The sequence below is a fragment of the Haematobia irritans genome, chromosome 5, assembly GCF_050003625.1.
Source record: "Haematobia irritans isolate KBUSLIRL chromosome 5, ASM5000362v1, whole genome shotgun sequence".
In the NCBI taxonomy this organism is placed as follows: Eukaryota; Metazoa; Arthropoda; class Insecta; order Diptera; family Muscidae; genus Haematobia; species Haematobia irritans.
The window spans coordinates 158,070,223-158,095,647 of record NC_134401.1 but is presented as its reverse complement, the minus strand read 5'-3'; the positions used below and the strand labels follow the sequence as shown (position 1 = coordinate 158,095,647).

At 33.1% G+C, this 25,425-nt stretch overlaps 4 protein-coding genes and 3 long non-coding RNA genes across 9 annotated transcripts; 3 read left to right on the top strand and 4 right to left on the bottom strand.

Annotated features, from left to right (window-relative positions):
• The first annotated feature begins 1,676 nt into the window (after positions 1-1,676).
• On the top strand, positions 1,677-4,682 carry Dbp45A (putative ATP-dependent RNA helicase Dbp45A). The gene is made up of 6 exons (XM_075309399.1): positions 1,677-1,833; positions 1,886-2,079; positions 2,139-2,486; positions 2,543-3,068; positions 3,137-3,290; positions 4,371-4,682. Exons 1-6 carry the CDS (start codon positions 1,758-1,760, stop codon positions 4,648-4,650), a joined length of 1,578 nt encoding a protein of 525 aa, XP_075165514.1. The 5' UTR covers positions 1,677-1,757; the 3' UTR covers positions 4,651-4,682.
• Positions 4,683-4,689: 7 nt separating this feature from the next.
• Positions 4,690-13,532, bottom strand: Nadk2 (NAD kinase 2, mitochondrial). Of its 3 annotated transcripts, none has more exons than XM_075309401.1 (7): positions 12,824-13,532; positions 7,233-7,539; positions 6,776-7,004; positions 6,367-6,710; positions 5,233-5,366; positions 5,037-5,162; positions 4,690-4,878 (listed from the first exon to the last, which is right to left on the bottom strand). In XM_075309401.1, exons 1-7 carry the CDS (start codon positions 12,861-12,863, stop codon positions 4,775-4,777), a joined length of 1,284 nt encoding a protein of 427 aa, XP_075165516.1. In that variant the 5' UTR covers positions 12,864-13,532; the 3' UTR covers positions 4,690-4,774. The 3 variants fall into 3 exon arrangements, with proteins under 3 accessions (XP_075165516.1, XP_075165517.1, XP_075165515.1); XM_075309402.1 differs by having other exon boundaries at positions 6,776-7,001; XM_075309400.1 differs by having other exon boundaries at positions 6,776-7,016; positions 12,824-13,531.
• Positions 10,731-11,694, top strand: LOC142240754 (uncharacterized). Its single transcript, XR_012723377.1, has 2 exons — positions 10,731-10,925; positions 11,019-11,694. It is a non-coding gene; the product is annotated as an uncharacterized LOC142240754 (long non-coding RNA).
• Positions 13,533-16,159: 2,627 nt separating the features above from the next.
• On the bottom strand, positions 16,160-18,709 carry LOC142240589 (uncharacterized). The gene is made up of 4 exons (XM_075312281.1): positions 18,558-18,709; positions 17,849-18,485; positions 16,851-17,268; positions 16,160-16,448 (listed from the first exon to the last, which is right to left on the bottom strand). The coding sequence occupies exons 1-4, from the start codon at positions 18,691-18,693 to the stop codon at positions 16,329-16,331; spliced, it is 1,311 nt and encodes a 436-aa protein (XP_075168396.1). The 5' UTR covers positions 18,694-18,709; the 3' UTR covers positions 16,160-16,328.
• A 1,510-nt stretch (positions 18,710-20,219) lies between these two features.
• Positions 20,220-20,746, bottom strand: LOC142241580 (uncharacterized). The gene is made up of 2 exons (XR_012723705.1): positions 20,471-20,746; positions 20,220-20,413 (listed from the first exon to the last, which is right to left on the bottom strand). It is a non-coding gene; the product is annotated as an uncharacterized LOC142241580 (long non-coding RNA).
• Positions 20,747-20,979: 233 nt separating this feature from the next.
• LOC142240876 (uncharacterized) lies at positions 20,980-22,977 on the top strand. Its single transcript, XR_012723417.1, has 6 exons — positions 20,980-21,078; positions 21,706-21,747; positions 21,931-21,982; positions 22,174-22,277; positions 22,542-22,587; positions 22,837-22,977. It is a non-coding gene; the product is annotated as an uncharacterized LOC142240876 (long non-coding RNA).
• Positions 22,978-23,976: 999 nt separating this feature from the next.
• Positions 23,977-25,197, bottom strand: Ctu1 (Cytosolic thiouridylase subunit 1). Its single transcript, XM_075312196.1, has 2 exons — positions 25,056-25,197; positions 23,977-24,991 (listed from the first exon to the last, which is right to left on the bottom strand). Exons 1-2 carry the CDS (start codon positions 25,101-25,103, stop codon positions 24,008-24,010), a joined length of 1,032 nt encoding a protein of 343 aa, XP_075168311.1. The 5' UTR covers positions 25,104-25,197; the 3' UTR covers positions 23,977-24,007.
• Between the last annotated feature and the right edge of the window lie 228 nt (positions 25,198-25,425).

Here is a 25,425-nt window from a genome sequence, read left to right as displayed (position 1 = left end):
AATATTGACTTGAAGTCCATGTAAAAACGTAAACTTCCTTTTTGATATTAATAAATTCATTTGTCGTAAATTAGAGCTACTAAACTAATGATCTGATGCTAAAACAGGAATGTTTGTAAGCAGACTGACATGGTTCTTAAAGAGAATCTTAGAAAATCGTCAAAAAAAACATCAAGATACCCAAGAAGACAGACTTCTCATGTTAACAAAATGAGCTCGACAAGCTTATAGAACATTGGTCTTCATTCTAAATAAATCAGGTAAAAGAAAGGCTTAAAGGTTCGATGAAAAATATTATAAAAGTACTTCACTTTTTGAATGTCGGGGCGAGCACCTAATAATATCGGTTACTATGTATTTCTACGTATTATAAAAAATTGGGTGGGAATTTGAGTTTATACACTCTAGAAATATAATGGGAAAATTTAGCCCAAATAAGAACCAAAAAGTCATCGTACTAAACGTTAATTTTTAAAATATCTACATTCGACTATTGCAAAGTAGATTTTTTAAAATCTTGGGAAAAATCCACTTTCGACAAATGGGACTTTTTGATGATTAATGTGTGCTATAGATCTTTAGAGCAATTTAAGCATGTTCATCATCTCAGATAAACGTGAGTATTAAGAAATAATTGTTTCCTATATTAGACGCTGGTTAGTAGGAAGCCTTTATCAGATTTTCCAAGTGGTGAATAGACATGAAATAAATAAATGAAATGTTGACTATATTAGTTGCAAGATCTCGGAAGAGAATACTATAAAGACAATTCCAAAATATTTTCCTTTGATTAAACCAAGTGGTAGCTAACACCCTTTGTTGACGTTAATAGAAGAAGCCTTGGGAATGAGTTACCTTGTCATTTAAATAGGAAGAAGAATCGGACAGATCTCGTTAATATAAGACAAGTTCCTCTCGTCCTTATTGAAATATACGAAATATTTATATTTATACTTTTAACTGCAATAAGTGGTGGAGATGTAAAATATATAATGTCAGAAGAACAAAAGGGAGATTATATTTGAATAAAAAAAATTAAAACATCCATTGGAAATAGCTTCATGTAAGTATTATCTTGTTTATATAGGAAGGGGTAAGCACTTAAAGGGTCTGACACCTCTCTATAATACAAACTTTATTTTCTTTCAGTTGAATGCTATATTTAGGTCAGTTTAGGTATAGTGGCACATAGACTATTCAGTCCATAGTGATACCACAGTTGTGAACTTCTATATATTTAGCTCAATGACAACGTTAGTATAGGGAATTTTGGCTTGTGCAACATTTAAAAATAACATGTTAAAAGCTGACTAAAATGTATTTTATGTGTATTAGCCGGCTAATAGCCCCCATCTACAAGTCTAATATATATCTAAATGATTCATGTAACAATGTAACGTTCAATTTTCTGTTCCGATTTGAAAAAATAAACTATTCCACAATTTAATGCCTAGTAACTTTTAGTAAGTTTATTATAATATGCTATATTTCTAGTACACGAATTTTGTTTCCAACAGACTTTTTTTTGCATTCCTATAGTTGGCTAATTAACGCAAACTTCAAAAAATTGAATGCAATTAAATTTTATTAAGATACATTTAAAATAGAGTTGAATTCCAATATGTTTCAAATGTTTGTTTGTACAGTGACCAGCTGGTATTTTTTTGACAGCACTTTGTTATTGTTTTCGTAGGAAGCACGTTGCCTTTTATGTTTTTCGTAAACAGACAAAAACTGATTCGTATATTCCATTGGAAATGTTAAAAAAGGAAACAAATCCTTTTGCTCAGCTAGGCCTCCGACCATGGTTGACAAAGCAATTAACAAAACTTGGTAAGCAAAATATTTCCTTCTACAAAGAAGTTGGTTTCATTGTTACTTCTAGGTTTGAAACAAGCTACTCCAATACAACAGGCATGTATACCTGCTATACTGGAAGGAAAGGACTGCATTGGTGCTGCAAAAACAGGATCGGGAAAGACATTCGCATTTGCTCTACCAATTTTAGAGAAACTAAGCGAGGAACCTACAAGTCATTTTGCATTGGTCCTTACTCCGACACATGAATTGGCCTATCAGGTATAGATACAATCATATAATCTGCTCGATTTACCATAACTAAATGTATGTACTTCCAGATATCTGAACAATTTTTAGTAGCTGGTCAACCGATGGGTGTACGGGTTTGTGTTGTTTCTGGAGGTACTGATCAAATTGTTGAGGCTCAAAAATTAATGCAAAGGCCTCATATTGTGGTGGCTATGCCAGGACGATTGGCTGATCACCTTACGGGATGTGATACATTTTCATTTGATAATCTCAAATTTCTGGTAGTTGATGAAGCCGATAGAATGTTAAATGGCGATTTTGATGAGAGTCTTAGTATAATTGAACAATGTATACCGAAGAAAAGGCAAAATTTGTTCTTTTCAGCCACAATGAAAGATTTCATGAAAGAGAGTAGTATATTCCCCATTGCCAGCGATGTAAGTTAATGTATTTGCTGTTCGAAGATTTTCAAATTGCATTAATTTATTTTCAGTGTCTGGAATGGTCCGAAGAATTCCAAGTTGCAACAGTGGAAACATTAGATCAACGTTATTTATTATGTGCTGACTATGACCGTGATATGGTTTTAATAGAGGCCTTACGCAAATATCGGGAAGAAGATGAAAACTCAAATGTTATGATTTTTACCAATACCAAAAAGTATTGCCAGCTTTTGTCCATGACCTTAAATAAGGTGGGCATAGAAAATGTATGCCTTCATGGCTTCATGAGACAAAAAGAACGTGTGTCTGCATTAAACCGTTTCAAATCTCGTCATGTTCGTACCTTAATTGCCACCGATGTAGCTGCCCGTGGTCTAGACATTCCTAGTGTCCAATTGGTCATTAACCATCGTTTACCACGTACACCTAAAGAGTATATACATCGTGTAGGACGAACAGCAAGAGCAGGACGTAAAGGTCTGGCTATATCCATATTTCGTTTTCCTCGAGATTTAGAATTGTTGGGAGAAATTGAGGAAGCCATTAATACAAAGCTAACAGAACATCCCATTGACCGTAAATTTTATTTTTGGATCATTTTATGTGTAGCTTAAGCAGTGATATTGTTGTTTTTTTTTTTTTAGAACATATGGTGGAGAGAATATTTATGCAAGTTAATGTATCTCGCCGAGAGTCGGAAATACAATTGGACAATAATGACTTTGATGAAAGAGCTCAGAACTATCGTCGGAAACAATGGATATTGGAGGGAAAAGATCCAGATGAAATGGAGAACTTGTAAGTAGATAGTAGATGTTTGGCAAAGCTAAATCTTACTTTTTAATGTCGCTTCGTAATTTTCACGCATAATTTGTATACCCTGTGCCTAGTGCTAGCTAGGGCATATGTTTGCAACACCCGGAAGGAGACGAGATAGACACATAGTGTCTTTGGCAAAAATGCTCAGGATGGGCTCCTGAGTCGATATAGCCATGTCCGTCTGTCCGTGAACACATTTTTGTGATCAAAGTCTAGGTCGCAGTTTTAGTCTAATCGACTTCAAATTTGCCATAAGAATGTGTTTTGGGCCTATGCTCTGGATGGGCTCCTGAGTCGATGTAGCCCTGTCCGTCTGTCTGTGAACACATTTTTGTGATCAAAGTCTAGGTCGCAGTTTTAGTCTAATCGACTTCAAATTTGGCATAAGTATGTGTTTTGGGTCAGAATAGAACCCTATTGATTTTGGAAGAAATCGGTTCAGATTTAGATATAGCTCCCATATATGTTTTCGCCCGATATGCACTTATATGGGACCACAAGCCAGAGTTTTACCTTGATTTGCTTGAAAGTTTGCACAAACATAACACTTGGCCGTATAGTCAAGTGTGTAAAATTAGACTAAAATCGGTTTAGATTTAGATGTAGCTCCCATATATATATATCTTTCGCCCGATATGGACTTATATAGCCCCAGAAGCCAGAATTTTACCCTAATTTGCTTGAAATTTTGCACAAGAAGAACAATTAGTACTATAGTCTAGTGTGTCAAATTTGATTGAAATCGGTTCAGATTTAAATAAAGCTCCCATATATATCTTTTGCCCGATTTATACTCATACGACCACAGTGGCTAATGCTTTACTCCGATTTACTTGAAATTTTGCACAAAAAGTAAAATTAAACTTCTGACTATCCATACCAAATTTGGTTTAAATCGGTTTAGATTTAGATATAGCTCCCATATATAGCTTTCGGCCGATTTACACTCATATGGCCAATAGGGGGTCAGTGTGCTAAACACAAATAAAAATGAAAAAAAATCTCTTTGTCTATAACTATTGAATTGTTTGTTATTTTTTTAACTTTCTTTTCAAACAGATACCGGAAAAAACAAAAGGATAAAATTCGTGAAATAAAAAAGAAACGGCGAGAACAACAAAAGGATCGAGAAAATCAAGAGGGTCCTGCTCTAGCAAAAGACGAAAGATTTACCAGCGTAGATGTGGAACGTTTTAAGAAAAAATCAACAATCAATAATGACTCATCCAAAAATGAGGGAAAGCAAAAGAAAACCGCTGATAAACGTTTTAAAACAGCATTACCAAACAAGAAATCTAAAAAATTGTTAATAGGACAAAAAATAAAAAAGAAATCATAACGCCTTGATTTTTTTGTTTAGATTAAAAACTATCACGACTTATTTTATTTTGGTAGTATAACTTTTAACTTACATATATTTTATAAAAAATATATTATTATTATTTTATACATAAAATCGGGAATCAGTCCAAACTTATGGCTAATAAAGCATCTTCGGGGTGAATTTCTAATAAAACTTTAGCGCCATCATTGAAAGGATACGATATGCTACCATCGATAACTAAATCTGCAATTAGGAAAAAAAGATAATTACAAATGTAATTATAGGAAAAAATTAAATTAATAAAAAAAATAATTTTTTATTGCAAGAACAATGTAAAAATTTACAAATTTAGCGAAGGAATTTATATGCACTTTAGAAAATAAATATTTCAATAAACTTACTTGCATCGATGCAACGAGATTTCACAAATAAATTCTTAACAAATCCACGTGATTCAAAATCTTTGGGGCTAGGCCAAACACCAACACAGATCTGTTCTCTTATAGAATAACTTATGCGAGGATCATCTGGAATTTTATAAAATATACATATATGTGTTGATAGGGAAGTAATATTTGCAAAAATTAAAATATATACCTGGAGGAAAAAGTAAATTCTGATTGTATATATTAACCAATTCATCAATGCTTACGCCACGTAGAGCATCCTTAGCAGAATCTGGTAAGACTTGAAATAAATCTTCCATATGCTTTCTGCTAATTCGATTTATGCTATTAAAAAAAATAATAATAATGAAAAAAGAAAATTGTAGTACAAAATAATATACAAATTTTTATATTCAACACGAAGAGCCCAAAATTTTCTACACCTCTAGTTTTAGGGATTAGTTTATTTTTATCGCAAATAATTAAATCAATTAGACTATGCAGTCCATTGTGAAACCACATATGGTGAATCTCTTATCAATAGGTTAGGTGGCAGCCCGATGTATAATGCTCACTTAGACTATTCAGTCCATTGTGATACCACATTGGTGAACTTCTCTCTTATCACTGAGTGCAGCCCGATTCCATGTTAAGCTCAATGACAAGGGACCTCCTTTTTATAGCCGAGTCCGAAAGGCGTTCCACATTGCAGTGAAACCACTTAGAGAAGCTTTGAAACCCTCAGAAATGTCACCAGCATTACTGAGGTGGGATAATCCACCGCTGAATAACTTTTTGGTGTTCGGTCGAAGCAGGAATCGAACCCACGACCTTGTGTATGCAAGGCGGGCATGCTAACCATTGTACCACGGTGGCTCCCATCTCTTATCAATAAGTGCTGCCATATTTTATGTTTAGCAAGGGAATGACAAAGGACCGAATGGCGTTTCATATTGCGATGAAACCGTTTGGAAAAGCTCAGAAATATCATAAGCATTACTGAGAGGGGATAATCCCCCGCTGAAAAAGTCGTTCGTGTTCATTCGAAACCGGGATTGCTGCCATGACCCTTTGTACGCAAGTCGCATCCTAATCATTGCACCACGATAGATATCTTGTTAATTTTTTAATTTTATAACATTTCAACAATTATTAAGGCATCCATTACATTAATAAGTCCAATAATTAATCTCTTGCCAATATCAACTACGAATATACAGCCAAATTAAACACCAAAAACTGTCATTTTTTAATACAACTCATTAAAATTTAAAAAAAAAATGTTAGAACAGGTTACAAATTTTAGGACACCATGTGCTACATTAAATCTTCTTTCAAACCTTACCTTGTATGCCAAGAAGTAGAACCAGTTCCAGTACTAACACAAAGGCCCGAACTTTTAGTTTTATTCACCACATTCTGATGATCCACTACCAATTGTAGATGGGAAACACGAGCCGACAGGGATTCTCCTATAAATACTTCATTCAGGGCCAAATAAGGCAAAATTCTTTTCATTTTCGCTTTATATTTTCGTGACATTTCTTTACTCAGGAATTGGGGTTCAGTCTTCTCTTGTTCCATTTTCGAAACACAATGACGATATAAATCCGTAGATTCTGGTATCTTACCATTGTTTCCCAATATTGTGGTACGAATGCGTGAACGATTCATCCATTGGAAATCTCCCTACGCATAAAAACAAAAATTATAAATAGAATTGTAGTAAAACAAAAATGCAATAAAATCCTTACGCATTTTATTTTTCCCACAGCATCTGCGGGATTCTCCGAGTAATGTTTCGGTAACATGAGACGGCCCTCTGATCTTTTGGGATCTGAATTGAAACCAACAATCGGTGTTTTTTGCTGCGATTGAGCGAATAATGGACTAGCACGACCAGCAGCCAGTAGGAATGTACCATCGCCACCAATAGGTACTATAACATCAGCCCAATGCATAATGTCCTTGCTTAAAGAGCTTCTAAATTCGACTCTGATTAGATTAAAGGTATTTGTGTGTTTAGCCATACACGTATGTTACACGCACAAGGGTATGTAGAATGGAATTGGTTTGTACAATTAATGGTTTAGTTGTATGTGCGTGTGTAATTATGGAATGGAAAGACATAGAAATCATATTTACACGGTCAAATTTTTTTAGTGACTTTTTGATGACATCTAACATACAAATATCCCCATATATACATACCGGTTTGCCAATTTCACCTCACAACCGACATCCTGAAAACTACGCACAATAGTACGTTCAAAATCTTTATGTAGATTATGTAAATAAATTAAAGCATCAAAATCGGTTCCACGATCACGTAATTTTGCCTCAAGCTGGTCGGGACTAAGATGTGGATGTCGAAGCTGTTCAAATTCATAACGTGACAATTTCGAAACTAATAAGGCCCTTTGAAGTTTAAAATGTTTCGGATCTATAGGGACAGGACCAGAGCCTATCGATGTTGATGATGATGATGATGATAATAATCGCTTTGCACAAAAAAATTCTGAAAAGTAAGAGCAAAGATTTATTTATTTATTAATATGTAATACCAATAATATGTCAAGGTAAAGAAATGCAATAATAATTTTTAACTATAATAATAAATATAAAAATGAATATAATCATAGTTATTAAAATAAATATTAAAATTGTTGAATATTTTTCTTTTTTAAGTAAAGGTAGGTATTAAGTTCGAGTTTGTTCGCTAAAAGCGCAATTTTTTCACGATTACTATTCTCAATTAATACATTTTAAAGACTAAAAACTTTATAAAGAGTTTGGGTTATTCCTCATCAAGTTATGTTAAAATTTGCATCAAAGACATATAATTTTATACTTTTTTTTTTACTGATTTTTTTTTTGGTTTTAGCGGCTAAACTAGAACTTAGTACTCACCTTAAGAAATAAATTCTAATACCTTATACACATTACACTTCCAAAATCCACATTAACTAGATTTTTACTGTCATTTGTCTTATAAAAAGGGATTTCAAATCCACTTTTAGTAGATTTCGAGCCTAATGTGAATGAGCTATAAAGGTTCTTTCTATAGATAAATTTGTCCAAATTATATTCCTCACACAAAGCTTTCGGTATCCCACTTTTCATGGCTTTGTAGAAAAAGGCGAGATTGATACATTCAACAAATGTGGAAAATGGTAAGCCAAGATTTGGCATCAATTGCAATATAAAGAGTTCATAAAGTAGAAAAAAATATATTCCTATGTATATATGCAATGTTTTTTGTTTGCATCGACTTTCTTTTGTTATTTCATTAAAAGTTAGTAGAATGTGTGTAATCGGTTTGAATGACTTTTGTAAAAGTCATCGGCCATGCAATGTTTCCTATTAAACAAAAGAAATTACGTCAATATTTTGAAAAAGAAAAAACATCTATAAAGAAAATTATATCATTGTTTAACTGGGATATGCGTATTAATGTTGTCATAAAATCCATAAATTTACTCGCAATTTGTTCGAGGTGTGGGTACTGGTTTTAAAATATCCAATTCCTATGGATGTTGGACAGGTTCCTGCTTCTATTATAGCTCATTCACATTAGGCTCAAAATCTACTAAAAGTAGATTTGAAATCCCAGTTTGGTAGTATAATGTAAATGAGGTATTAGTCTATAAAACACGGATTTAGTGCTAAATCTAAGGTCTCTATGTTGGGTTAGGGTTTAATACAATCGACCCCGACAATATTTTCAAATTTAGGGTAATCCAGATGAAAATGATTGGAAATTAGCACAAATCTGTGATGAATGGAGATTGGGGCGTGATTGAAGACGTCACATTCAATAGATCGTCTTTAGGTTAGATATCGATTTTCCGAAGGTTTACAAATGGAATAATAAAGTTAGTACCAGGGATGTGTAATCGAGCCAAATTCCATTTAATAATACTCCATTTGCAATTGAATGGTGGAGGGTACCAAAAATGGAACGATATAAATCATCTTTTTATTTATGCGTGTGAAGGAGCTCTAAATTTCACATTTGACGTCAACTGCACAACGAAAAACCTTAGCATTTTTGGGTATTAATGCACCTCTAGCGAAAAATTTCATTCCCATAAGAAATGCATTGCTATTCATGCTAACGAAATTTTCGGTAGCGTTCAATTTCGTAAGCTTGTACGCACCTCTAATGAAAATAACAGGGTTGTCAAAAGCATATTTTGGCAGCAAACATTTAATTTATTACAATCATTGTGTGCGTAAAAGTTTTAAAAGGTCTGTAAATAATAAACAATTTATTTGAGGAATATTTGGAACATATATTAACAATTTTTAAAAGCAATTAGCTGGTTTAAAATTTGTGTACACAGCCCTGTTTTTTTGTTGTAGACTTAAATAAATTTTTGCTACCGAAAATTTCGCTAGAGGTGCATACCGGCCTTTAAAATAACTCTTCATATAAAATTTAAGGCCTATGTTCAATTAATTAAAATAATGCCATAAGTCTATATAGAGGCCCGTCGTAACAGATACCAACAATCTTCAGTATAAACTCATAAAAAAGTCTGCTAAAATAGCAGCCAATATCTGCTGTTATATATTTGTACTTCAGGGTCTAGTGAACAACAAATTATAAAATTTTTAGGTTATAAATTTTTCCCCAAAGCATATTTAAGAACCAAATGTAGTGTTTGGTATATTTTTGCACTGTAATATACTTACAAGCTCCTAAAGGCGATCAGCAAACATTTTGTATGTCCCAGTTTGATAAATATTCAGATTTTTGGGCAATATTCAGATGTTTTAGTGTAATCTAGCTTAAAAAATAGCAGACAATGTTTGCTATTTCAGCAACAGTGACTGCTTTCACTTTCTGTTTTAGCATACTTTTCTGCTATTTCTACTAACAAATTTCTTTGGGTGTAATTTTTTTTTTAATTTAACTAAAATTAGTACTTCCTAGAATTTTGAACTGCATGTTAAAATAATGATGGCATTGTAACACTTCTACTTATGTATCGAACCCAAATATTAAACACTTTTTGTGTTTGCAATACAGATCTACTTTTTCTATGTTAATGCTGACAAACGCATTGCAAACAATTTCTTATTTAATTACAACCCAAAAAAAAAAAAGTAAAATATAAGAGCCAAGTGGACCAAATAATTTTACCATCAAGATACAAAAGCGAAAGTATTAATATATATTTTTAGATGTGTATTAGCCTATGTCGAACAACTACAACATGCTGCCATTTTTATTAAAAAAAAATAAATTAATTAAAACGCCTATTTGTTGAATTCTCATTTAATCCTATGTTTCTTTGATATGGTTTTCTTTTCTTCTTATTTAAATAAAAAAAAAAAACTAGAAAATGTTTCTTCTTTGTTGAAATGTTTCTCTTTTGTTTAGAAGAAAAACTCAACATTTTGCCTAAATTAAATATTTCTAATCAATTGAAATTATTTATTATTGGAATTCACATACAAACGAATAGGCCGCATATAAATCATATTCCATAAACGCAATCTATTACAGTAAAAATAATAATCTCGAGTTTTTTGCAAACACTTAATATTGGAATAAAAATAATAAGGAGTCATCCACTAAGTTCACATTATCTCTATACTACTACTAATGACGTTATAGAGTTGATCGAAAAAAGCAATACTCTCATTATCTTGTACAGAAGGAATACAATTTGGCCAGTGTTATTATTATATCTAGCTGATTATAAAACAATAATAGTTTTTTAAAATATTTTCGCACTATATTTGGATTGAAAATTATTCGACGTTTTCTAATCTCAACATCTTAATGTAGCAAAGCATTCAAATTTGAAAATGCAAAGAATTTACTTCTTAAAATTTTTATTGATATGCCCCACCAATATCCCATTTGGTTCAAAAAGAAACTTCTATCTATAGGTGAGTATTAAGTTCGAGTTTAGCCGCTAATTTTCACTAAAGTGAAAACTAAGTCAGGAAAAAAAGTCCTAAAATTATACATATTTGTTGCAGATTTCATTATAACTTGATGGTGATGTCGGTGATCTTGTATGGTATGGAGGTTTATGCAGGTTGTGCTGGTTATAACTTAAATAGGGTACAGGTTGCGTTCAATAATGCAGTAAGGTTTATTTATGGGGTCAATCGATTTTTCTCATATAGCACCATTTGTTGAGCGCTTTGTGGGGTGTTCGTTCCACAGTCTCGCATCTATTCGTAGCCTGATGCTGTTTTATAGGATATGGAGGAATCAGTGCCCTTCGTTTTTGACGCAGTCATTTGTGTTCACACATTCACACACTCGCGGAGCAATCAATTGGTCGTACCAAGGGTCGAAAATGGGCTGGTTGAGAGATCTTTTGAGGTGAGAGTTGCGCGAGCTTTTAATGTCCTTCCTGACGCCTTGAGGATGTTTGGTGCCTCGGATTCGGTGTATTCGGTGTAGTAGGCTATTGCAACACTTTGGTTCTGAGAGCTTTTGACGCGTGGGTATTTTTAGTAACTATTTTTTGTTAGTTTTGTGATTATTGTTTGCGGTTAATTGGGGACTCTGGTGGCAATATTATAATTACTGCAACTACTATATGAACTATTGTTAATTTGTCAGGGGGTTTATTGGTATATTGAAATTTGTTACTACATATATTATTACTATTGTTATGGGTTTAGGGTAAGATAAAGATATTTGCTATTTTTGTGTTGGATTATCAATTTCTTAGTAGTATAGCGAACTGCTTTGTATTCTTAGGGCTATATACATATCTACTTTTAAGAATTTTAGGGTAAATATTAAGAATTTTGCAATTCTGTGTAATTTTGTTATAATTGGCCATGGGGCTTTGAAATTACAAATAAAGTATGAATGAAAGTTTGTATTCTACAATATCACAAAGTTTGTATTCCATAAAATGGATTATTAAAGAAAAGTAATCGTGAAAAAAATGACGATTTTAGCGGCTAAACTCGATCAATGAATTTTATTTCATTTCCATTGTAAGTAGATTTTCCTGTTCAAACAAATTTAAGCCAGAAAATATCTGCGAAAATAGTTACTGTTTCTCAGAATACCAAGCTCAATCTGATATTTTTAACATTGTCCCAAGGATTCTACATCAAAATAATGGAATTGTGGCTGGTCTGTCCGTCTTGTATCAACAAAAGAAATCAGAGATTCAATTCCAATTTTTGCCGAACAGTAAAAAGTTTTTCAGTGGTGGTTTATCTATTGTAGTCGGCTTTGTTTATAGGTGTAATAGAAATCCTCCTAGGACGTACGTGGGGGGAACCCATTGCCCCAAAATATTGGGGTTTGGCTAGCCTGCACGTTTCTTTTTTATCGAACAAATCAGGAGACTCAATTTCAGAAGAACAGTAAAATGTTTTTCTATAAAGGTGTGTCTGTTGTAACCGGCTTTGTCCTCTAATATACTAATAGAACTCCTCGTGAAAACAAGACAAAGATTTGCCATTTGGAAACAATGAAAATCAAATTGCTTCCTGAATTCACTAATATAGGGTTGGGTATACTTCTCCTCAATAAATCCAATAAACCATAAGTGAACAATGGTCAAACTTCCCCCTATGACAAACGATTACAGTGATTCTGATGATAATGGACGAATGTTTATGTCCATGTGTTGGAATGAATGAATTTTCGAGATAAGAAGTAAGTGGTAACGACAAAATTAAATGTATACCTCCTCAATGCGCATTAGAAATTTGCTATATCACACATAGCCCTCCTTACCAGCCGACGACGGCCGGTTAAAATAGTAATGGGGGGAAAATAAATCCAATTAGTGCTATATTGAACCTACCTTTGGCAAAATTCTGCAGAATATTTTTTGACTTAAGCATTTCGATTTGTTTTTAACGCGCTGGTGCTGCTGCTATTCTTATCCTCTGTATATATTGGTATTGTCGGATGCCGTACATTTGTCAGATACCAAAAAATGAATAATGACCTTTGGTCGATGTCCACCACCAACAGCATCAGATTTCACAACAATGTAGGCCCTTGTCATCGATGACAATATCCTTTCGGCAAGCTGCTTTAGCTACTGATTCTATTTTTTTAAGCTTTCTATTTTTACATTAAATTTTTAAAAATAAATCGTTGGGGCACAGGGTGAGATGGGACGGAATACCGAATACCGGTAATGTTCATAAATCAATATATGCAATTATTTGCACAAGATTCTTGCGCTCCGATGTTTTTTGTATTTGTTGTTGTTCTTCTTATAACCGCCGATTTTATCACCATCGAGGCGTCAAACACACACTGCCTCTCCCACTTCCAAAATCAAACTGTTGAAATAACAGGCGCTTTTAATTTTTGTCAGATTCTTTTTTTTTTTTGTAATTTCTTATCAGTACATATGTTATTTACAGTATGTTCAACGAAACAATTACTCTGGGGTCTCTTATACGCATTTGTAACGTATGTGATGTTGCCCGGTGTGTCGAATGAAATTCAATAAAACCAATATTGGTACAACTGGCGACTGTGTAGGATTCCCTGTCTCAATTAAACTGTTTTTTTAAATTTGGCAAAGTGTTGTATGACACCCCTTTAGTTATTCACCCATCCATCATCATATGTGTAGTCATCGTAATTATAGAAATTATTGTTATCGGTATCTCGATGACCTGCCGAAGTTCGGCTTACAATTTTATATTGTATATAAAAATTTCGCAAAACTTATAGATTCCATTTTATTTTAATTTTCCACATAATTATCGTAATTACGAAATTATTGTTATCGGTATCTCGATGCACATATTTAAGAAGCCTACCGAAATTCGGCTTAAAACTTTATAATGTATTAAAAAATTTAGCCGAATTTACAGATCCTACCTATATTGTATTTGAAAATTTAGCCAAATTTAAATATTCTAATTTAATTTGATATGCCACTTAAATATCGTAATTAAAGAAATTATTGTTATCGGTTTCTCGATGCACATATTTAAGAGGCCCTAAAACGTTACAAGATATAATAATAATTCAATACTCCTAATGACGCATATTGACAATAAACACCAAACATTAAGCAAAAAAAAAAAATATAACGCTCCCATTCGATTCACTTTGTAAGTTTATTACCAAAATGGAAACTGCAATTTTTTTAAAATTGGTTTCACAAAACAAATTTTAGTTTGGTGAAAAGAAACGAAAATTAAGCGATATTTAGGAAGGTAATTTCAAGCTATCAGGTGATTACAATTTTTTCATTTGAGCTGAACTTTGATTGTCGATATTTGCATAGGCGTAGCTAAAGGGGTTTATGGGTTTGTCATCTCCCCCTACCGAATTCCATGCAGTATTTCTTCAAACTATGATTATATATCATTGAATTAAATATTCTGGTTTCTTCCCATTTACAAGAATTTATTTTTTTCCCTTTTTGAGGTATATTCACAAGTAGCACACATTATAGCTTTTACCCCTTACGAAAATATTGCTACCTACGACAATGTTTAATTGACAATTGTGACAAATAAAAATTCAAAATAAAATTATTTATATACCAAAAATTTTGAAATGTTCAATTTGCTTTAAATTTATGATAGAAAAGTATTGAAATAAATGGTCCTCATAATTGATGGTAAGAACTACTTCAATTATTCTTGCGAACCGTAACACATTTCCTCATATTTCACAGCATACATCGATACATTTCCATATTTTCTCTATTTTAATTTTCACACATTGTTCAACAAGTGGGAAATTTAAGTCAATTTGACTAACAATCAAAGTTTCAATATGGAGAAACTACCTTACTAAATATGCCTTGACTGGAGCTATTGTAAAAAGTAATATGGGTCTTGCATTTGATAAAAAAAATCTGATTTTTTTTCGAATTAAGAAATAACATCATTCGAAACCGGTATGATTTGAGAATGTTTAAGGCAAGGCTTTCTGCCGTATCAGACACTCCCTGTACCAAATTTCACATAAATCGCAGTAAAACTTGTGGTCATATGAGTCTCAATCGGACGAAAGATATATATGGGAGAAATATCTAAATTTGAACAGATTTTAATGAAATTTAGAACACTTGATACTGTTAATTGTACTCTTTGTGCAAAATTTGAAGCAAATCAAGGCGAAACTATGGCCCTCTGGGCACAATTGGTTGGATATCGGGCGAATAATATATATCTAAATCGATTTCAATGAAATTTGACATGCATAGCTAGACTATTAATTCTACTCCCTATGTAAAATTTCTCATAAAAAGGGTAAAAATTAAAAAATTAGACCCTGTGGTCATTTGAGTTTAAAATATATTGGAGCTACATTTAAATCTGAAACGATTTCTTCCAAAATCAATATGGCGATTTTCCGATCAAAAATACATTCTTGTAAAAAATTCAATTGGACAAAAACAGCATCTAGACTAGAGATGTGCGCGTGGGTGAAATTTCACTCCCACTCACGCACATTCACGAAACAAAATTTTTATTCACGCACGATACGTGTGGTAGCCAATCACGCTCACGCACATTCACGAAATGAAAACCTGTACTCACGCACGAACTACTTTTAAGGACTCACACTCACGCAAGATTAACGACAATTCACGAGACTCACGACATTTTCTAACCGGAAGTGTGCAAAGGCAACAAAATTTAAAAATAAAATATAGTTCGACAGCTAAATTAATTTCAATTAACACACGAATAAGAATTAAATATTAATTTTTTTCGTGAATGTGATTTTGAATTTTATTCATGCACATTCACGAATCGACTTTATTTCTCACGCGCGACATATTTATTTTAGTCCCATTCACGCACATTCACAAGAGTTGCTTTGGATTTTGTTCACGACTCACGTGACTCACGAGAATTTCGTGTCACGCGCACACCTCTAATCTAGACTTTGATTACAAAAATGTTCTCAGGGACCGGTCCCGGGCAATATTGCCAATGACACCATGTGTCTATCTCGTCTCCTTCTCGGTATAGCAAACACATGCACCAATAGTCCCTGTTTCACAGAGTGGTTCATTATATTCATAGTATTTTCAAGAACAAGATATTTATTGCATATTTCATCATGTATAAAAACAACTAAACCACTATACATTTACCACAACGTTTAAGCATGCCTCAATGAAACCGAGGAAATAAAATATTATATAGCATTAATTACAATGATTTTTGTTTTATTAAAAAATTTCACGAAAAAATATTGTTAATATGATAAAAATTAAAGTAATTTTATTTCATTTTTTAATCCTAAAAATACAAAAAAAAATAAAAGAAGATTTATAAAAATTCATTCGTATATATATATTTATTAAATGCTGAACTTTAAGCGAATCGACAATTTAGTGAAATACCACTTGTGCGTGGTATTATTTTACAGTTGACACCAGCTCCATCCGAACTCACCACTTCGCCACCAGGGCACTTATAAGCAAGTGGTTTATTCTAAAGGAAATATATTTAAAACGAGAAAAAAATTGCAAAAATGTTTATCACATAATTTCAAAAATTTCGAAGCATATCATTTCATAATGCCACAGTGTTTAAAGAAGCAACAAATTAAGTTCGACGGAGTCAACTATACGATTCTATAACGAGACAACGAAATTGTCGTTGTCATTACCTCCGCCGACAAAATATATGGCCTTATGAAACTAGTCGGCTATTTTTAAGCAATGATTTTTAACTTGTTATCCTGAATTGATAAGAAATTTTTATATATATATACTTGGCTCATTTTCATACGCACCAAGTTATTACATCCTGACCCTATAGTGGCAAACATACATACTAAGATTCAAATGTGTGCTTCGATATTTCTTTTGGTAATTTCACTCTAATATTTACCTGGACTTCATGGATTTCTTTTTGTATTTTCATATCGTATACTGGCTTATGTACTGGAGGCTGTACATTATTCTTTATAAGATCAATTAAACGAGAAGCAAATACTGGCATCATGTCTCCAGCCAAATTACCTTGGAATCCCAATAAATCTTTGAGATTATCACCGGTTCCTGTGGAAATTTGATTAGTGTTTGACTCTAAATTTAATACTGCCTGAGCCTGAGGAGTAAGGCCACCAACTGGTATTCTCTTGTTTCCCATGTCTCCTGTAACATTTGTTGGACGTTGGAAACAAGAATTGAAATTAGGACTTGAACTTAAATTTATTGAGTCACTGGGACATTCTATAACCATATTCTTGGGATGAGATGGTGGTGTCATAGGATCGTTGCAGTTAAGAGTTAATTTTAAATTTTTGCTGAAAAAAAAATTTAAAACTAATTTAAAACAAATATGACCATAATTTAGTTTTTGTACATAATTTAGTTTTGAAAATAAATTTAGAAAATTGGCAATGGGAACATTTTTGTTTTAAGCCTAATACGCTGGTACTTTAAACCACCAGGTCCAGAAATAGTTGGGTTGAAATGCTTGATGGGATTTTTTTCATCGAAGCTATGAAAACAAAGCTATATCATTTAAATATAATAACGAAAAATTCTTCAATATTGAGTTTTTGTGTATAGAAATCATTGTTTTAATTTATCGAATAAAAAGAAAATATCAAGATTCAATTCTAGCAATATATGTGTGCGCGAATTTACGTAAACTTGAAAACGTTTTGTTAGGAACAACATGAGGAAAGTGCGCTAATTTAGACTTGTATATGACTTAGATTTACAAATCATACTATATATAGGAAACGGGAAACCCAATGTTTTTGCCCAAGAAAGCCAAGGCAAATCGACACCCTGAAATAATTGGTATTTTGTCTAAAATATTTGAAATTGCCTACAATATGTCGGGTAACAAATTTTTAGGGTATCTATTTTACCTACCTCATATTCTGATTTCTATTACGTTGAATGCGACCGTTATTTATCATCCCCATAGAATTTCCTCCTCCATAGTTACCATTATTATTGTAACCATTATTATTATTCATTCGTCCACGATTTCTATTGCGATTACCTCCTCTTCCTCGATTGCGATAGTTGTAATTGTTATAACCATCGTTTTGTTTTTTAACGTAGGCATCCAGTGGTAGAAGAGTGGGTAATCCACGTGGACGATCAGCTGAAATATTGGGAGCCTTTAACCGATATTGTATAGCAGAAACAGCAAAACGATTATTATTGTTGTTGTTGTTGTTATTATTATTATGGCTATTATTAGTGCTGTTTAGACGCTCGCGTAAATCATTTTGTTTGTTGTTACAATCCAAATAGGCAATCGATGAATCTGGTCCTTTCCATATAGCTGATTCATACAATGTGGACGATGTTGTATCCTTTGGTACATCCTCATCATCCATTAAAAGAGCATCCTCGTCCTCTTCCTCGTCATCCATATTTTTTCGTCGCCCAAATTTGGCGTCATTTGACACTGTTCCTTGGCATTTGTTTTTATTACTGTTTTTACCAGTAATACTAATGCCACCATCATTTGACTTTTTACTCATCGCAATATATTCATCTGCATATATAAGCAAATTATATTCGTTAAAAACTAATAAACCCTGGCATGTGTAGTGATTGATATACTCACCCAAAGACATGTCCATAGCCTCCTCTATTTTTAATGCCATATAAAAGATTTTGTAAAAAAAATTTGATGCTGACTGCAAATTTAGGCGATTTTTGTGACGCGATTTAAAAGTACCGTTTGAAATGAATATAGCCATATCGATAGAAATGCTGCATAAAGCTTAGCCATATCGATCGAATTAAATAAAAGGATTGCCGTTTTACGCGATTTTGATGTATAATGCGCTTTACAGACTATCAGTTATTCCGGACGACAGTGCTCGTGTCGAACATATCCCATATTATAATTTAAGTCCGAAGGCATAATCGATTCTGCTGCATGTTTATGAGATCGATAACACATTTACCGATTATTTAGTCATCGCCGACATGTCGTATCGATCCGACACACTGTAAAGCGGACTTTAGACGGTCGGATAAACACTCCGACAGAGGTTCGTCTATTTGTTGTGTGTTCGTTCAAGTTTTGCCCTTACACTGCAGGAACAAATGTAATGACTACATGAAAAAATAAGAAGAAGCATAAACAAACAATGAAGTTATACAAAGATTTATGGGTGAAACCATTTTTTACTGAAAAAATGGAAGAAAATAATAAAAAAAAATCCTGATATATGTGTCAAAACAATGATTCCTGAAGTAATCCACATTTAATATATTACTAAATTACTTGATGAATTTCAAAATACTTGTCGCCTGGTTTCCCATTGATTCGAAGTGGAATTTTTCCACGTTTTTGCCACAATACTGGTTTAGATTTATATATTTCTTTAATTTTGTACCACCCAACCAGAAAAAATCAAAGTTATTTTGATTTTATGCCAACACGTCCCCGCGACAGCCGAACACGACCTTATACAATCGGATTTGTCGCCGCAACGTGTTGTGTCGCAGGTTTATCCGACCGTATAAGGTGCCCTTAAGATTCTTTACAAACACCGACAAATTAAAAGTTTATCCGGAGGGAAGGTGTGTTTTTGTAAAGAATCTTACGTATCATTCAGAGTATAACGTTATCCGGACGAAATGTTAAGAATCTTACAATGTGGTCAAACGTTACGAATTGTCAGTGATAGCTAAAATATCGATAAATGAATTATCGATCACATTAACAAGCTGCAGTACCGATTATGGCTTCGAATATAACTTATAACGTGGCCAATATCTGGGATATGTCTCCAAAAGTTGGACACAAGTATTATCGTCCGGATAAATTAATAGGAACGAAGCATTGCAGTGTGACCAAACGCTACAAATTGTCGGGGATAGTAAAAATATCTAGTTATCGATCACATTAACAAGCTGCAGTATCGATTGCGTCTTCGATTACATAACTGTAGTGAGACCACTATCTGGCATATGGTTCGAAATGTTTGACATGGGCATTACCCTGCCAACATTTTTTGAATTTGGGGACTCTTTTGAGAATCCCCACTACGTCGAAAACAATCATATACGACATCAAAAACTCGTCGGAAAAGCGCCGTCACTATTGAGAAGTTGTACCACGCCAAGTTACTACAAAAATGTTTCGCATGAGTGCAATTATTAGGTGCCTTTATAGGTCAATTTAGAACGACGCCAATAAGGGACCCTCCAAACAATCAGAAAAAGTGCATTTTAAGATAGTTGTAAAAGAATCATTGTGGTCGAGTAAAACACGTTTGTTTAGATATTTATTAATTTGATTAAACATTTACAAATTCTTAAAAATATAACATTTATACCACTATCACATTACATTTAACATAATTTTTGGCATTAATGATGATGTTGAGTTACAAGTAGCGAGTTACATGTTGCTGCGTCTATCAACCAGTGTTTTTATTCCATGGAGGCAGCGTGTCTGTAAAATATCTGAAAAACAATCACTTTATTCCATTTGGAAAATCACCAAATTGTTCACCAATATACCTTTCACATTTTTAAGCGTATAATCTATGTTTTCAGAACTTTATTTTCGTTTCTATTTAATTAAAATATAACAAGCTGGTTGCGCTTGGCGTTTCACAAAAAAAAAATGGCTTTTTTAACAGTAGGGATGGCAAATTACTTGCATGTACTTTTTGATGTACCTTTTCATGATGGTTGAAGTGACATTTACGAGTCTGTGGTAACGATGAGGTTGAAATGGAACTTTGAAATGCTGGCAGGGTATCGTCCGTGTAAACTTATTGTATTAACGACGCATAAAAAACAGGTGGTAAATGCAATTGTCAAATTTTCACTGGCTTTATTTTTCTGGATTTTGGATTAAACGAACGACTTCCACAAAAAGTTTGTGGTAAATAATAATTATTTGTCATATAAATTGTAAAAAAATGTGTACGCGAACGGTACTAATGTCGCAAATGTGTACTTGTGGCTAAAAATCGATTCTGACCGATTACTAAATAATCGATTAATATGGTATGGTGTAATGTTTGTATGCCTCTGTCTTTTTATATTCGCCCATCGTGGAAGAAACACGTGTTTCACTAGTAGTGAGAAGTACTGAAATGGACATTTCTTGATAATAAACTGTAAGTGTTAAATATTTATTACGCCCGTATGGCGAAAATTATATACCATTGCTAGACTTTATGTGTAACAATGGACAAACGTTTCGCCATATTAATGCTTATAGTTTGAAGGGCATATTTCGAATTTTCTCAGATGTGCTCTATAGAATTAAGCAATAATGAATTCAATAAGTACATTTACCTGCAGTGCTATATAATACATTCCATGGACTTCAACCTGGAGGGTAAAACTCATTGCTGCTAGAGTAGATTTGCTATATCTATCGCCGTAGAGAGAACACCAATATCTTTCTTGCGGTCTAGTATCTATCGCTACAAAAAGAGCTTCCAAAAAAGTATATCATATACATATATAATGAATTTTAATTGTGTAATTAAATACTTCGATACAATTGCTAAACGAACATGAGTCGCTGATATGAAGGTACTTTCTTCAATTAGTGCTTTGTTTCTTTGTTCGTAGATGAAATGTAAACTTTTGTCCAAGCAATACCCAAATTTCAAATGTAATAAATTTGCGGAGCATATGTATTTTGCAAAAGTTACATAATTTTCTCTATATATTTGACATTAGCTCTGCTTTTATTTATAATTTTTTTAATCTAACAATTTTCTTTCTATTTTTAGATGCAGTTGAACTGTACCGGATGTAAAGTTTCAGCAGCCGAGGTAAGATAATGCATAAAAAACAAATACTTTGTGTTAGGGCACTGATGAACTGTTTTAAAATTTTCTGACATCTCTTATGAAAATATTTGATTTCATTTAAACTAAACTGAAGTAATAAGTTATAACTTGCCCGAGTATAACTTTTTTTGTCCAAGTACTAATTATTTTTTCTTTAATTTCCAGGCTTGTTACTAATGAAAGATAAGTCGAAGCAACACAGGAATGTATGTCCAAGGTAATTTGAAATTGCATCAATATAATATGCTATCCACCGGCAATGATGATTAGTTTTATATTTTCTGACATCTCTTATGAATATTATTGATTTTATATAAACTTTGCTGATTTTATTATTTTATGATTTTTATTTTTAATATTTCCAAGTTTTCCCACCATTAATAGAAAGTATTATTCTTTTCATTTTAGAAATGGACAGCCAATGCTCAGAGATGACATGTGTCTAGCGTGGTTTTTAATTGTATAAGAATGTACTATTAATTGAGCTTTGTAGAACGCCAAACAATTTGCAGGTAACATCTCATTACCAATATTTTTCTACTTATTTCATTTAGAGCGAGTTACAGAGTCGCTGTTTAATAGAATTTCTACTGTCTAACAGTGCTAAATATGTGCTCGTATAAAAAAATTCACTTCACACAAGCAATTCCCAAATTAATATATTAATTTGCGGCGCATAATTTACGTGGAGAGTACATAGATATTTTGTATAGCTATAATAAACATAGTAATTGTAGTAAAATGTGTTCTCAAGAAGATTGTTTTCTTTCTTTTAGGTGACAGTTATATATGCCCAAAATGCTTGGCGATTTCAAAATAAAGGTGAGCAATATATTCTCTTCCATAGAAACCAGTAACTTTATCATGATGATCTCATAAACCATTCACAGACACCACATAACGTTTTAATCAAGGCGACTATTTCCAATATTCTTTTGGTATATGGAAGTCTAGTTTAAAACAATTGTGGACCATGGTTAGATATTGGCACTGATATTATAGAAAATCAAGAACAAAAAAACTTCGCCTTTAATATAGCAACTAAATAATGAAATTGTTTTTCAATTCTAGGATCGCATGCCATGGGTGACCCCACCAGATGAGGACTTGAAGTAGCCTTGTCATTAAGAAAATGTTTATTAAAAAAATATATATGCTGTACTGTACGAACAAGAATGGCAAAAAATAAAAAAAATAATGGAAATCAATATACCTATTTGACTTTTGTTTAGCTTTCATTAGTTTTACGACTATATTCTATAAAGACCCATGTGAAACGATTAGGGTTCTACAATCAATGAAGTTGAATATGCATTTGTTTAGGTTAGGTGGCAGCCCGATGTATCGGGCTCACTTAGACTATTCAGTCCATTGTGATACCACATTGGTGAACTTCTCTCCTATCACTGAGTGCTGCCCGATTCCATGTTAAGCTCAATGACAAGGGACCTCCTTTTTATAGCCGAGTCCGAACGGCATTCCACATTGCAGTGAAACCACTTACAGAAGCTTTGAAACCCTCAGAAATGTCACCAGCATTACTGAGGTGGGATAATCCACCGCTGAAAAACTGTTTGGTGTTCTGTCGAAGCAGGAAACGAACCCACGACCTTGTGTATGCAAGGCGGGCATGCTAACCATTGCACCACGGTGGCATTTGTTTAGAATGTGGCATTATTTAGATCTTCACGATGGTGTATCTGTTGTGGTCTATAAATAGTTCGTGCCTGAATTTTTTATAGCTATACATAGATATGCATCAATTTTAGAATACGATTAATTCTGGACCCATAAGTAGGCACGGTGAAGAGATATAAAACATTTGCATCATGCCTACTAGTGAGTCATACATATTTAGAATGATTTGCCGGGAATGTAGATATTTGTGGTTGTTTTTAATGTGGACTGATTCAGCGATTTTACATTTTATGCATTTTTGAGCCATAATTGTTGTTCCTTGGCTCATCAAAATTTGCAATGATAGTCCATATTCATGACTAATGTATTTTAACTGCGATATAATCTACTCAAAAAAAGTACTCATTTTCTAGAGCTTTCAAAAAAGGAACATGAATGAAAATAATATAGCAATATTTAAGATTTTAAATTATTATATATTAATTAAAATATCATTTTTTTAGAAAGCTCAATATTATTAAATGGTTGTAAAACATGAATAAAATACATACCTTAAGGTATAATAGAAATGGATTAAATATAAATATATAAGATTTTTATTATGCTAAAAATCATTTTTTACAAGATTTGCCTTTTCTCTTAATGCCAATTCCTTTTCCTGATTAGCAATCATTCGATCTCCTTTAGACTTTTTGCCAATTCCCAACTTGGGCAATCCTCGGTTAAGGCCCTCCAAAAGAACGCATGCTTTGCAAGGCTGTTGCGATGAAACAAAACCACAACGCTCACAGATACCCCTTTTTGGTTTCTTCACAGTATCTTTAAATCGTAGCTGTTCTCCTGAATGTATAATATCCATTATCACAGACGGTCTAACCTTCTCCAAATCCTTGAGGAATGCTCGGGCATGTCCTCTATATGCATTAGGAGCAAAAACACATTCTGTGGAGAAATAAACTAATTTCTTGTAGTGAGCATACATTACTATCTCTTTTTCATAGGTGTATTTGAGTGGTTTAACCCTTGGTATAGAATCTTCACTTCCACCAGTCCTGATATCGGTACATCGACTCAAACGTGCTGTATCACCACGTAAAATATTCATTAGCACAGTCTCTGCTATATCGTCTGCATTGTGACCCGTTGCTATACTGTCCACTCCCAAGAGTTTAGCTCCTCTGTCCAGTGCCTGTCTTCTAAATACACCACAAAAAGTGCAATTATTAGATCTTCCGATTTGAGCTACAATTCGATCCATTGTCCATCCATATAGTTCTTCATATGATAGAATTTTTAAAGACATATTATAGTCATCTCGATTTTGTTTAACTGTCTCCAAACTATCATCGCGATATCCAGTTATACCTTCGTCGATGGAGAGTAAAATTAATTCCAGACCATAATTGTGACGTTCATTCAATAATTTCAAGACATGAGCCAATACTGTCGAATCTTTGCCTCCACTAGCTGCCACAGCTACTTTTTCCCCGTGCTTGAATAATTTGCTGGTGGTTATGGTATGATGAATTTCGGCTTCAAAGGCAGCAAAAAAACATTCCTTGCACAAAGCATCTGCAGTTTTAGGACGCTAAATAAGTATAACAAGATACAAATTATTTATGTTCTCTGAAAAGAAAGTTTCTAAATTTTACCTTAAGAACTGCTTTGTTTCCACAATTAGATTTACAAAGAATAGGCATATTTATTTATTATATTTATTTTCTATTTTTTGTATTGTATTTCTTATCCACATGTTATTTACATGCTTCTTCTTGTCTTGTTTTATGTCTGTCAAAATAATTTTAAAAGGTAAGATACCAATGGTAGAGCTTTGTGCATACCATAACAAATACATTTCAAAACTGTTTTATCGACCGCATAAGGAATTTTCATAGAAGCTACATACCATGTTTAAAAATATTTTTGCTATTCATAAAACCTATATTGTTGTTTCTGTTTGTGCAAAACCAAATGGAACGTTATTGTCGAAATTTTTATTTTCCTCCCATAAATATAATGCAG

Excerpts from the sequence above, each read along its gene's own strand:
- Dbp45A (XM_075309399.1), top strand. The coding sequence starts at position 1,758 with ATGTTAAAAAAGGAAACAAATCCTTTTGCTCAGCTAGGCCTCCGACCA. Across the intron at positions 2,080-2,138 it reads CACATGAATTGGCCTATCAG|ATATCTGAACAATTTTTAGT; the intron begins GTATAGATACAA and ends ATGTACTTCCAG. Across the intron at positions 3,291-4,370 it reads CCAGATGAAATGGAGAACTT|ATACCGGAAAAAACAAAAGG; the intron begins GTAAGTAGATAG and ends CTTTTCAAACAG.
- Nadk2 (XM_075309400.1), bottom strand. The coding sequence starts at position 12,863 with ATGCTTAAGTCAAAAAATATTCTGCAGAATTTTGCCAAAG. Across the intron at positions 7,017-7,232 it reads GAGGTGAAATTGGCAAACCG|AGTCGAATTTAGAAGCTCTT; the intron begins GTATGTATATAT and ends TAATCTAATCAG. Across the intron at positions 5,367-6,366 it reads TCTACTTCTTGGCATACAAG|CATAAATCGAATTAGCAGAA; the intron begins GTAAGGTTTGAA and ends TTTTTTTAATAG.
- Ctu1 (XM_075312196.1), bottom strand. The coding sequence starts at position 25,103 with ATGCCTATTCTTTGTAAATCTAATTGTGGAAACAAAGCAGTTCTTAAG. Across the intron at positions 24,992-25,055 it reads GAAACAAAGCAGTTCTTAAG|CGTCCTAAAACTGCAGATGC; the intron begins GTAAAATTTAGA and ends ATACTTATTTAG.
- LOC142240589 (XM_075312281.1), bottom strand. The coding sequence starts at position 18,693 with ATGGCTATATTCATTTCAAACGGTACTTTTAAATCGCGTCACAAAAAT. Across the intron at positions 18,486-18,557 it reads GGCTATGGACATGTCTTTGG|ATGAATATATTGCGATGAGT; the intron begins GTGAGTATATCA and ends TTATATATGCAG. Across the intron at positions 16,449-16,850 it reads AAGAAATCCATGAAGTCCAG|AATAAACCACTTGCTTATAA; the intron begins GTAAATATTAGA and ends TATTTCCTTTAG.